Source organism: Calidris pugnax, unplaced genomic scaffold (assembly GCF_001431845.1).
Source record: "Calidris pugnax isolate Ruff unplaced genomic scaffold, ASM143184v1 scaffold56, whole genome shotgun sequence".
NCBI classification, from domain to species: Eukaryota; Metazoa; Chordata; class Aves; order Charadriiformes; family Scolopacidae; genus Calidris; species Calidris pugnax.
The window spans coordinates 6,928,415-6,942,761 of record NW_015090839.1 but is presented as its reverse complement, the minus strand read 5'-3'; the positions used below and the strand labels follow the sequence as shown (position 1 = coordinate 6,942,761).

The 14,347-nt window shown below is 35.6% G+C and overlaps 1 protein-coding gene across 1 annotated transcript in view; it reads right to left on the bottom strand.

The window, feature by feature from the left end:
• The window catches only part of SLC25A21 (solute carrier family 25 (mitochondrial oxoadipate carrier), member 21), a 109,110-nt gene extending 107,186 nt beyond the window's left edge, over positions 1-1,924 (bottom strand). The window contains exon 1 of the mRNA XM_014942063.1: positions 1,882-1,924. Within this exon, the coding sequence (XP_014797549.1) occupies positions 1,882-1,910 (29 nt within the window). The 5' untranslated portion in view covers positions 1,911-1,924. The remainder of the gene's footprint in view (positions 1-1,881) is intronic.
• Between the last annotated feature and the right edge of the window lie 12,423 nt (positions 1,925-14,347).

Sequence of the window (14,347 nt, the reverse complement as noted above, 5' to 3'; positions counted from 1 at the left end):
TTTCACTACTAAAAGCATGACAACACCAGTAAAATTTAGAACAGAAATAGGAGAATCTGTCCTTGTATTCTCTATGCGTGGTTTCTATCAGAAAGCTGAAAGTACATCTGTTGATTGCCAGTTTGTCAGAACAGATGTGCAATTAATGCTTTTTATGATATATGATGTGGCATGTCCTAAATCATGAATGATTCTAAGAATAAATATTAGGTTCTTTCACCCAAGACTAGAGGCACGAGGATGTGAAGAATAATAACCTCAAAGGCACCAAAGACATGAGAAGTAAATCATGGATGTTGCATTTATACTACACAAGAACATGACTCCTGGTTAAGTAAAAAGAGGAAGACAGGAAGAGGTAAAACCAAAAACTTAAGAGCTGTAGGTGAGTTATAGCATGACCTGCCAAAATGAAGTCACTAAAGCACATCCGATGAGGACCACATGACAGCAAAGCAAGACAGCTTTTTTTTTCTTTTAAATTTGGTCTTGTATTTTTGCTTGTACCTTGCTTCTTCCAAGTCTTTAATTTCAGTCTTTTTATGTAAATCTTGTTATAATAGGAAGGTCTCGGTGGTACTTTGAAGAGCAAAGAGGACCTTTGAAACTACCAGGTGTATTGTCTCTATATCAATCAACACAAGCCATACTATGAACGCATACGGAAGAATTGCCTGTGTAAACTCTGAGCCTCGAGAAGTACCTACAGCACCCCAGAAGCGTTTAATGAGAATGGAATCTGCATTAATGTCCTCTGATGTTAGGCAATGACCACAGACAGATGGTCTCCTCCAAAATGCAAGCTGCAAAAAAGTGTATCTCAAGGTCTTAGGCAAAACCCAGAACATGATTTAACCAGAAGCTAAAAATACATCTGTAAACAAGCTCACACGATGGGTAACTGGAACTAGAATCTCAAGTCATAATTGACTGCTTCGAGCATATTCCAGAGATCCCAGCTGTCCTCATCATTTCTTTGGGGCCACATTATCTCTCAGTGAAGCTTTTCTGACTATATGACTGAGACCTAGATGGAGCTCCAGGAGCAGTATATGGTAATTATTGGCATTGTGTGTAACACACGTGGCATGAAAAGTTTTCTCCTCCTTATTGTATGCTTCTGCATTCTCCTTTGCTTTTCACTTATAGTAATGCTCACGTATGAATTGATATGAAAACTAAAAAGCATAGAAAAGCAAAAAGATATTCAAGAAACTAGAAACACAACTATTCTTTTACCAACTCAATAATCAACATTGAAAAAGTCTTATTTGACCACATTTTCCAGGTCACTTAATCATTTATACTCACATAAGCACAAATATTCAGAAAAGAAAATAGAGACAGACAAAAAGATAAATAATAAAAAAAAAAGATAAAAGCATGAAGTTGTAATATGGCACACCTTATTTTATTATTTTGTCATGTCTCAAAAATCTGTGAAAATTATTGTGGAGGCAATATGGTATTTCCCAATTACATATAAAAGCGTTACTGCAGTAGAAGGTGTCACCGCCCTTGGCAGGGGAGCTGGAACTAGATGATCTTTAAGGTCCCTTCCAAGCCAAACCATTCTATGATTCTATAATATATAAAGTAATTGAATTTAACTATAGCCCTCTTCATGTTATAGGATTTTCTTACAAAATTAAAAATACATGTCATAAAACAGATTTGATACCTTTAGATGACCTCTAATCAGAAATGTGTCTTGCTATTCAAATTCCATCTGTCAAATGCTGTAGATACAGGTAAGTAAATATAAATGCCATTAAAGGCACAAGTTACCTTATTTGGAGAAATTCTAGCATTTTCTTTTTTGACAGCTCCTAATTTGGATATCTTCCAGTGTCAACAAAACCTGTTCAAGCAGAATCTTACCTTGTTTTCACTACATCAAGGGGATGCATCAGGCAAATTTCTACAAGACCTATAAAATAATAACAAAAAAGAGCTCATAAATATTTGTACAAATACTAGTTTAGTTTTCATTGACTCCATTATTTTTGAAGTTTGAAAAGCAAAGTAAAAACCTAAATGTTTCATTTATGATACAGTATTTATATACCTCGTATATTAAACATATTCTTCTGTAGTATATTGGAACTGTCAGGGATTTTAGACAGTAAATGGTGCTAGTTTTTCATTATAGTGGAGAAAGTGAGTACTTAAGCTATGTGATCAACTTAGTCTTAGCTTTGCTCAGTTTTATGACTTAAGAATAGTGGGAACATTTGCCTGGCATCATAAATACATTAAGTCTTGCTGAAAGTAGTGAAGGAAGGGAGTTCAGGTTGGCACTGGTTTTTTTGTCATATAAGACTAATCCCTAAGGACACTGCTATTATGCAAAACAGCGCTGGGGGCTCAGGCAAACTTGATGTTAAGATGACAGCAGATTCCTGAGCTGGCTGAGCTGCAGCATTACTGGTTCTTAATCCTGTCCTGCTCTGTGATGATGCTGATGCATAGTTCTGGCTTTTCCCCTTCTGCTCCACTGCTCATCATGAACACTAATATTCACACACTGGGGACTTTCCATGTCTGAGAGTGTGAATAGCAAGAGGGGAATGCCGAGAAAGAAGAGATCTGGAAGATCCCGAATGCACCTGCCACCATTGGCTTCAAAGTTGGTTCTGTTATTTTTTCCACCCACCTGACACCTTACAAAAAGTCCAGAAGTTTACCACCCACATTTTGCCCCTGCTTCCCAGCACACGTAGCCAAGAGTTTCTCTAAATTTGCTTGAATTTTCTAGACTTGCCTACTCCTCTCTCCCTTTCATATATAACCCTCATTCCAAACAGCAAACACACAATAAACAAGATGTATTTATCAGGATCACAGTAAAAGTGTATTTTTGAGATCTGTCAATGTGCAAAGACAATAAAGACAGCTACACAGAATTTAAAGGATTTTGAAATGTTGAGAAAATACATATGTGTACATCCAAGATACTCGATTACCATGTTTTTGACCTTTCTGTGCCCTGATTTATTAAGACTCTTAAGCATCCACAGTCTCTTTTTATCCAGAGTAATAAATGTAATGGTACAACATGCAAAACCAGTTTGTGAAGACTCTACTTACTATAATGTTTGAATGCACCTATTTCATCTATTTATTATCATAGAAAAAATAATTACAAAGCTTTTGTAATACAGAATGTGTCTTTTGGTGATTCATGGTTAGACTTCTAAAAAGTCTTGATTCAGGAAAGCATTCTTATTCAAGTTAAAATATTTGCAAATTCCTTTCTTTATGCATGCCATACAGTCCCACTGAAATTAAGCACATGTCTGTGTTCCACCAGATGCTCTCCTGGTTCAAATATCACTGTCTTAAGGTCGAGATTTTGTCCTTTTATTTAATGGCACAGAATATGGCTGAGCTCAGGTGTCACTAATTATTACACTCTAGGCTGCTCAACTACTTTCCATTCTAAGTAAGGCAAAGAAATTAACACAAAGTGAAAATCTCATTTTGAAATGTCCCATACACTGACTGTTAAACTAATGGAATTTACATTTTGGCTCTATTCTTTGGCGGACTTGATGGAGAGAGTCTTGGTGGGCTTCATGCAGGAACCTTGTTCTGCACACAGAACGTGTGCGCTTGGGCAGCGCACACTGCAGCACCGGAAACTTGAGCAATTTTTTTCATTACTGAATATAAATCTAAGGAAGGCTTAAAGTTTCAATTATTTTAGAACTAATAAGTTTAGAGTTTCAAGTACAACAGAGAAATTGTGGGGTTTTAAAAGTTTATATAAGAAAGGATTAAATTCCAAAACATTATCAACTTTCTATTCCAACTTTATCCAAATTTTCTGAGTAATACAGGTACGTATCTAATTAAGCCTTTAACACTGAACCAAAGCATTAGCAGAGGGAAGATTCTCATTATAGTCAAAGAAGAGTTAGCCAATAAAAACAATAAAGTTTTTAGCTCAGCCTATATTTAAAATAACCGCTTGTTTTCTGCTTGATATATTTCATATATCACATACATATACTATTATTAATTGTTATATATTCCTCTTAAGGAGGAATAATCTATTAATATAACAACAAAGGACTGCAAAAGTTTTTGTACAAAATCAAGTAATTTTTGGACTTAGTAACAGAAGGAAGGCATAAACAGTAATGCTAAAATTCTCAACTAGATGTATTTGAATAGGAGTTTACATGAATGTTAGTGCAGATGTTAAAATGTTTAAACTGAATTCTTGACATAAAATACTTGCTGAGAGTTCTAATTTAACATATACAATTTTCCTACTTTTCTATCATTCCACTTTAATAAATTTGCCAAACACAAAACTGGCCAGGTAACCCCTTACACCTAGCTTCCCACCACTGTGTTTGAAAGAAAGTATTAAGTTAATATTTAAAACAATCATTTGGCTGTATTTTCTTTCCACTCCATGAAACACTTTTGATTCTCAGTTCCGGATAAAAGGAAGACAACATAGGTGATATCAAATATTAAAATTAGTAGTCAGAGTCAATAAAAATAATGCAATTTAATATTTGTTATATTTTTTCTAGAAAGCAAAGGCTGTCCTTATTTCTAAACAGGTATATTTATTGCTGTAATTATTTCCCACACGTGACTTCCATTTTACTAAAATAAGGCCAAATCACATGTCACATAAGAGAACATGTACTATAGGTTTTCTATCCCAAAACCTATAAACTATTCCAACAGCTGCCAACAGGTGCTTTGCAAGTGGAGCTGCAGTCAAGTTCTGGCAGGGGGCATAGCCTATGAGTTTTTTCCTTTCCAAACACCCTCCTTTTCCAAGTTCTCCTTCCCTCTCCCCCCCTTTCCCCAACATTTTTGATCCCATTTTTAAGTCCATCTTGTTTTGGCAGATAGAGCCTACAGTAGGGGGCCAAGCACGGGGCCAGAGGTTGTTCACCCTATTCTGTTTTTGCAGGATTAATGTCCATTTTGGGAGAAAATTCTGCAGTACCAGAATTTGGCTCTATTTTCTCGGTCCTCATAGAATAATTTTTAATTCAGGCATTTTTCCAGCAACTGAATCAGATGAATTCCAAGGTCGTTGGCAAGAGTTCTGTTTTGATAACTTCAGGATTCTATTGGTTATCTGCCTTTTTCAGCCTTTCCTTTGTCTCATCATATAATAAGGCATTAGATTTTAAACAGCATATGGTTATTTGATTTCACCAGACAGAACTCTTCAAAAGATGCTGGGATTATAACACAGCTCTCTGAAGAGCACTGAAGGAGCACACACTGTGTAAGACACTAATGGAACAGCTACAAACCCAAGTTACATTTTTCCATCTACTATAGTAGTCATGCAAATCATTACAACATCCTACTTGATAGCCTGCCCAGAAAGTGTGGTGGCCCTACTAAATTACAAGCACTTTGAGATGTGCTCAATAAAATAAAATATATTGCTCTTTCTTTAGCTAATGTTCATCAGCTTTGTGACAAATTCAATTAGCACTATGAAAATCTAATTTGCTGAACAGCTATATCAGGGTGCAATATATTTTAACTTGTCACACTGTAAAGACTACTGTTTACAAACTTTATTTCCATGATAAAGTAGTTAACATAGCTACAGATAGATTGCCCAAAAAACATGTTCTAATTGTCCCATTGGGTCTCCTTGGTGATGTCACGTGTGAACTAACCCAGAGTGATTTATGATGGCCTAATTATGTTTAAAACAACTCAGATCCAACTAGCTGAACAAGAGCCCAAAGGAAATATAGGAAAGAACAATTACTAGGTCAGTCCAACATTTGTTGTCTTCTGGGTGGGAAAACATTCCTTGTGAAAACTGGATACTAACCATAAAACAAGAAATAATCAAAATCTGTGCCTTGAAAAAATAACCAGCTGTCATCATTGACATCCTCTGAGCGTACACAAGTGGAATATCAACAACCAAGAAGGGAGTCCAGAATTCTATTATGTAAAACATTCTGCTCATTAACTGAGCCCATAGAGGGAATAAAATGACAGAAAATGCTGACCCTCAATCCAAACCTCCTCAGTAAAGCATTTTCCCTTTTCCAACTAATATCTTCTGGTTCTAAATTGTTTCCCATTATGGATTATATTACATTTTCCTCTGCAAGATTCACACTTAAAATTTCAAACCGGCAATACCACATACCTCTCTTCAATGCAACATTTTAGTGACTGGTGGGTATTTTGAGTTCCCTGTCTGTTTGTTCCTGTATTCCATCACATACAGAAATCTTGTATCAATAATCATACAACATGGCCTGAGAATGCTGTTTAAAATGTGCTCCTATTATACATGTGGCAAAAAGTGAAATTTTGAGATTTCAGCGGCACAGGATTATGGCTCTCCTTACCTCCCCAAGTGCTTCCATACTTTGTCTTCACTGAATAGGGAGAAACTGAATGAAATCTAGCTAACAGTACTTGCTAAATAGCACAGATAAAAATAGAATCATTATGGCTTTGGTTTCTTTATGGCTCTCCTTAGTAGGCAAATTCTTGTCTTCAGCTCTTTTCTGACCCTCAAAGATATGAACTAAAAAGTGTCAAGTGCCCATGATACACACTGATTTGTCTTTCAAAGAAACCTGAGTAGCTCTCCCTTTACATATTTTCTGCATAGTACACCCTGAATACAGATTCCAACACACATTCAAGAGCATGATCCATGTGTTAGTTCAGACAACCCCCTACAGCGCAGAAGTCATTATGCACCCTCCTCCCCTTGTGTTACTCATTTCCCTGGAATAACACAGTCACTGGAGAAGCACAACAGAGAGGAGACTGGTCATAGAAAATGTGGCAATAAACACATCAGGCACTGTATATTGTATAGCTGGAACAGTTGGTATTTATTTTGGCTTTTACATAGATATAGTTACAATGTAAGAAATGATCATAAATATTTTATGCGTACTATGTATTTCCTTTTGAGAATATATGTCTGACAGAAAGAATCTTATGTTGATCTTTGTATTCTAATAAAAACAATGGCAAATTCCTCTTAAATCTGCTTGTCTGTTGGCTAAAACACTTTATTTGACAAGATGAAGCACAGAACCTCTTCTTGACTGTAATAGTATTATTTGAAGAATAATCAATGCCTGGAAAAAAGTATCCCTGCAGTCAATTCTACACAGGCTAATTTCTGTAAGCCTGCTGTGCTCCATCTTCACAGATATGCATCACAGCTTTTACCTGTTGTGTAAGGGTACACATCCCTCAGAAAAGTCCACAAAACGCTAGGTTCCCTGTGATATGTGTGGCTGACAAGGCTCACTCCTTTCCTAGGGAGGCAGTCACATCTTGTGCCCATCTCAATTGTAGTATGTGTCAAGTAGGCTCCAAGGAAACTATACAGCAGTATGCATGGACTATGCTGGGAAAGATCTACGTATTAGCCTTCACTTAAGAAAGTGATGCTTATTTTAACTATTGCCCAGGATTCTATTTAGCAATGTGGTATGGGATTAAATAATGGTACCCCGGAGCTCCTCACAAACATTAATTAACCTGTTAGGTAACGAGCCAAATCAATACTTAGAAAATGTGGAGCAATTGACAGTTGCTCCAAAAAGTACTCCATAATGGCAATGTTGCATTCATGAGTCATTCTTCCTTTGAGACCTTGTCTACACTGAGAAAATATACTAGAAAACATGTTAATTAAACAAGATGTTGAATGTGATTTTTCCCTTGGTGTGGACAAGGATGTCTGTGTTTAAAAATGTGTTAGCTGATCACAATTAACCCCAGGAGGAGTTCTTGGTTTACCATCATTGCCCACACATTTTAGAAGAAGGCTTTTGCATGCCTACAGGAGAAGTTGGGTCATGCTCAACATCTTATTGGGTGTTCCCTACCTGTTAGTGTAGCATGACTATCTGGAAATTGAGGAATAGCAGGGTTGGGAACAGTGATTATCTAGCTTTCAGAAATCCCCAGGACTTCAGCAGCAGATGGAAAGTTCTTATGTTTGGCCTGTAACATTTATGCTGAAAGTGGTCAGCGTCCTTGGAGATCTCTCTGTGAAAGCAAATCAACCTGTGTTGAATTCATAACAGCTCCTTCACTGTATAGCAAACTAGCATTTTAATCTTCAAGGTTTCAAGTAAAGGTTACTCAAGTGCTGGAGAATTACATCCTAGATGTGTGGGAGAGAGGACAGGGAAAAGAGCATTTCAGGTAGCACGTCATCTAGACCAGCTCTTATTCAACTGTCAATCCCCTTCAGCTTCCCAAATCCCAATCCACAGACCTAGCTAGAGATGTGCTCATGCTCAGTACTCACATCAGACGGTTCAAACTGCTCATCTCTGACAACGCTTGCCTGGTATCTGCACAATTTCACTGCTCACTGCCCAGCATTATTATTATTATTATTATTACCAGATGGTAAACTTTTCAGTGGCATTATTATTATTATTATTATTATTACCAGATCGTAAACTTTTCAGCTCTATTGGAAAAATAAGATAAAAGTAATTACATTCTGTTTTTTTTGTTGAGCTTGAAAATTGAGTTGCAGCAGTTAAGTAATTAAAGACACAAAATGAATGTATCTTCTTAAATAGTCGCGCCATGAACACAAGATACTCAAACCTAAATTGTGAATATACCTGGGCACACATGTATAAACCTTTACAGCATTTGAAAGGGCAAATTTCACCTTGTGATAATGCAAATACTGAGAGGTTATTGTAGTAATAAACCAACATTTGCAATGCTGCATTTGTCAATAAATAACATATTTTGAAGGTCTTAATGTTTGTTTTGGCATTCCAGGTAATTTGAAAAAAAAAAAGAAAAAATAAAGGTTGTGGAAAAAAAAATTCTTCTATTTTAGTTTTCCATTTCTGATTTACTTTTATTGAATCTTTAAATTGAAGATAAATGGTCCTATGAAGCTATTGTATTTTCCTTTCACAGTAGTTCTACCATATTATGGGCTATTTTTTTTTTTTTCAGTCTAACACACAGCCAAGCTGATACATGTAGATACACAATATGTACCTATCTTATATTCTGTAATAATTTACCAATGTATTTCTTGTCTCTGGGTAAAAATATCTGGATTTAATGTTTTAAGCATGTACACAAACTGATCTAAATTTAGCACAAATTTATTCATTATTTGCTTTTGACAATGTTTTTGGCATAATCAGCCAAATCAGTATATTATGCTCATGCTGCCGACAATAACCGCATCTTTATATTTACTGCTGCCTAGAATACAGCTCACTGAAACTTTTAATGTGCTTTAAATCAAACTGCTCCATGCTTATTTAGATTCTCTGAGTATTGTTTGCCAAGTAAAAGCGAAGGCCATCTTCAAGTTTAATTTGAATTTTTTATTTGCTGCTTAATTTAAAATGAAAAAATTAAGTCCTTGGTCCACAGACCTATGAACTTGATGAACCTCACGTCTGTGATGATGCAGAAATACTTACATATCTGCCTTTAGACAAATCTCTAACAACTTGGAGGATCAAGTTAGTTTTAAATTATGTATAGTCAAATATATCTGCATCTGTAAGGCAGGTATCTCCAGAATTTACCATTTAGAATGTTACAGGAATTTGCTTCACCTTAATTACCATTCCAACACCTATTTACAAATTAATAATAACAAACCTAAGATATCAAAAAATTTACAAAAAATATACTGAGTTTGACTCACAAATATTTCTGAACGAAGTAGCTTTCTCCATAATGACTAGCAATAAAGAGTTGTTTAAATAGATGATACTTTTTTTCTTTATTTTGTCTTTCTACATCCTTTAAGGATGTTGTATTGACATTAAATCTTTGACTTATAAAATAAACACTTGAAATTTACAAACTTAAGTATTTGAGTCTCTAGACACAAGTGAAAGGCTATATATTGTGTACATTCTCCATAAATTCTTCAGCAAGTATTACGTGCTATTATGTCACTCACATATGACATATTCTTTCTATCATGTGTGTCTGAAAAGAAAGTTTTTTAAAACATGATTGAAGGGACCACTGAGGTCAGCACTGGGTTACATGATGTTTGTGTCACTACAGCTTCAGATATTTCAATGCACATTGAATCAATATTCCTGCAATGAAAATGTGTAACCTATATTTTCTCTGCCGTTATAGTAAAATACTTCTCAATAAACTTGTTTTCATAAGAAGTTTGCCCATTCATATGTCCCAGAGCTGTTGTAATCTTCATTGCTAATGCTGATCTAAGAGTATGGACATTATTCTATTTCTTGACACATTTAAAGTTCTCTAATGAATAAAGCAAACAGCTTATGGCCGCTTGGACTGTCACTCGTTTGCCCCGGAGGGCTTTAATGTCTTTAAAATAGGCCTCCTAGTTTGTATTTAACTACCTTGTCCACAGAGGTCTGAGGGGTAGAGCAGATCAAAGATGTGCTGGAAACATAAAAAGCAGCTGTCCTTCATTTACCTTTAATTAGCTACATCTGACCAGATTCTTTATGGCCTCTTTGTCACACATTCAACAGTCTATAAGCCTTCTGACCTGTCCTTAAGGACTGTACTATTACAAGAGTTTCAACAAAATGCAAATTTAAAATATTAAATACAGGACTTCAAAAAAATCTTTGGTCTCACTATGGAAATACTGAGACAGTATTATTTTGGATTTACCTGCAAAAGCTACAAATTGCTCAGTATTTGAATAGTCAAAATGGAATGGTTCCTGAGCTCAGATTTAGTTATTTATGGTTCTTTGTGTACTACTCAACATAGCAATGAGTGAATATCACACAACAAGGATTCCTAAATAAAACCAAAAGGCAAGCAAGCACCTCTTTGGCTAGCGTGGTTATGCCACACTTCCCTAAGCTGTGGCACTCTCTGTAAAGAAAGTCAAATACCTGCCCTCCCAGTACCCTTTTTTACGTAGATCCCATTACTTAGAGACCAACTCTACTTAGCACAGAATTCACACCAATTTCCAGTAGGATTTTGACTGAGGAGAAAGTTCTGTCATTGCTGGAGGATTGATAAGCAGCTCTTACAAGCTAAAACCCCAAGGTCAGGGCTGCATTAAATTATTGTATCATTAAATTAAGACCCTTATGGAATAAAAAAGCTGTTTAACACAACAGTTAGAATGTATGTTAAAAGACTCACGTTATTAGTACTTGATCACACAGGGCATTATATAAAGCCATTGAGGTGGATGGAGAGCACCTCTTCAAATTCTCTGAATTTTGGGTTGGGTCATTTCACAAAGGATTCGTGAATGATAGAAAAAACTATAGAAATGATACATATACATAGTAGAAAGTTTTCAAAAACTGATTCTGTAGTCTAAACTATCCCTTGATCTCGTTCTGTGTATGTAACCTTCATCTTTTTTTTCCAAAATGTCAACATTTAGACTTCCTAAAGAAAATTTTAACTAATTACATCTCCAAACAAGTTAGCATGCCTTCAAAGACAGTCATGGTGAGGTACATAAACAGTCAAGTGGCCTGCCTCAATATATGTATAGTAGCCAGCAAGCAGTTGTGGCTAGAAGCCAAACTTTATTCTCCAAGAAAAGTCTATACTATGAGGAGCATGCAGGAGTAACTTTCTCCCAAACTATGATCCTTGAGAGATTATGTTACACTTCAACTTTTCTCTTCACAAAGTTCTTTTCTACAAAAGTTCATCCAGAGTTTTTGACCTGAACTGTATAGTTCAAAGCTAGACTTATTCATCACTTATTTCAAGATGCATGCATCTTTCATCTTTCATTTAAGAGATTTGATTTAAAACAGGAGTCAAATATACTTCCATATATAACTAAAGGAGAAAATGGCATAAAAAAAATAAAATTAAGGGGATTTTAAAACCAATTCAACATACTTACTTTTGTTACATACTTCCTAAAGTTAAGAATAATTCAATAATTATTAATGAAATATGGATTTTTTTCCATCTTTTGTACCATCAATATAAATACATATTGAAGGATCAAGATGTATGAATAATGAAATGACAGTCCCAGACTGGGGCAGTCCTGGGGTCCAAAAAGTAGAACTCTGTGCAGAAAATATTAAACTGGTCAAAGAAAAGCTTGGCCAAAGACAAGCCTAACAGTAGCAATGGAAATGTTCCTAAACGATTACCATTACAAAGCATTTAAATAACGTAGAGTAAAAGCCAATTTTTCTTCTGAATCAATGAACATAAACTATTCTCCTGGATAAAAATACACTAAATAGTTAAATAAAAACACACAAAAATTTTGTCAGAAATATACACACGAGACATGGAACAACTAGTGTATGAGACCCTTAGAGCAGCCTGCTTGAACTCAACAATACTATGAAAAAACCAGAAGTGCAGAAAACATACTGTGAAGTCTCTTACACTGGGATGAACCATCCAGTCAAAAAGTGACCAGCTATTCTAGGGTGAGCTCTCCCTCATTTTCCTCACTAAATTTCAATGGTTTCAATTTCATGCTGGTACGAGCAGAAACATTTCAGAAACATCAAAGAAGAGGAATTCCTGTTTGCATTTTTGTTCACAATCTATGAGTAATATCTTATATAAAACATACCCAAAAATAAAGAATATGCTATAAAACACTACCTATGACTATGAACTTATGTTATTGGCTGTAAAATAACGCCATGGCTGATAGGCTTTATAATTTTTTTATGAAAACTAAACTATCTTTAGTTCCCCGTCTATTGAAATCATATTTGTAATACAATCCAAATATATAGGTAAACTACTGCTGTACAAATGTTGTAAGTCCATTCCAGATGGTTAATTTTCTGTGGAAGGAATGTCAATAATGCATATTGCTTTAGTTGTACTAGGCAGTGTTTATACTTTTCAAAGACTCTTCTCAACTTCCCATAGAAGCTGAGAAGCAGCATAGGCAGAAAAAGAGACGTTGTGCTCAGTGTATAAATAGGGATTGGCTGGGGTGGGGGAATCCATGATCACTGCTTGGTAAGGTACCAATTCACCAGATGGTGAGAGTGATTTGTGTCATCATTATTATTACTGTTGTTATTATTATTGTTGTTGTTATTGCTATCTTCCTTTTCTATTATTGTTCTATTAAACTGCCTTTATCTCAAATCATGATTTTTTTTCCTTTCCTTTCCCCTCCTTTTCTCCATCTTCTCCCTTCCAGGGGCAAGGGGGAGAACTGCATGAGTGGCTGTGTGATCTTAGCTGCCAACTGGAGTTAAACCATGACACAGGATGAGACCTAAAAAAAGTGCTTTTTTATAAAAGATATTCAGGACCCAATTCCCTGCTTATTAAAATGGGAGCAGCTTCCAAGGATTTCAGAGAAGTCTGCTAATGTATACCAGCAAGGAACTAGAATCCTGGTGCCAAGGCTACTAAAACACAACAACTGATTATCAAGTATCTGTAGATAGAATAAAAAAAGATAAAGTATTTTCTTGAACATGACCTGTATACACAATACTGTCAAATATTCTAGGGTCTTCTGCTCCATGCATTTTCTGTTGAATGCTATGTTGTGGCAACAGGTGATGACAGCACCACTATTTTGTGTTATTTTAGCAGTCACTGGTCTTCCCAGTATTTTCACCACTCCCATTTGCTGGCAGTATATCATGGCAAAGTTTCAAGAGAAATCTGCTATGAAGCTGTGTGTTAACTGGGAAATGTCAACATCCAAAGCCACGTCTAGAATTAACCTGTCTTTAACTTTTTCAAGCACCCACACCCTCTCTTCTTTGCAAAACTTAATTACATCAGCAGCTTGCCAACATTAAAAAAACACAACAAACAAAACACCAAAGAAGAAAAAGAAAGGGAAAAGGTGTAGCTGTATTTAACACAAAGATAGAGCAATAATCCTCCAACAGAGGCACAGAGGCTGGTAATGCTGGACTTGCCAAGAGACAAATGTCTTAAAAACATAAATACCACCAGTTAAGAAGGAATAATTTTCCATTGGAAGGATGAGGAATTATTACCACTGACTGTATTGATAGATATTTTCAGCTTCTTTCTTTGAGAAAATACCTGATTTTTTTGGTCAGGTAGCAAATGCCCTCGTTCTGGTATGCTGAAAGTAATTATGAATTCTTAAGGATCCTTTCTCACAGAACATGCATTTCCTCCACTAAGTTTTATAAAACATTTTGGGATTTTGGTTGGGTTTTTTTTTTTTTTTCCAGAACAATATGAATCCACAAAACACGTGAGGATTCTATAATCCCCTTGTTTATTTCTTTAATACAAGCTCCAATCCCTGACAGGTAGTCAGTTACATGTCAAGTAAAAAATGACCTTAAGTCTCAATGTAGCTATGGTATTTTTAGAGGGACTTCATCAGCTGTAG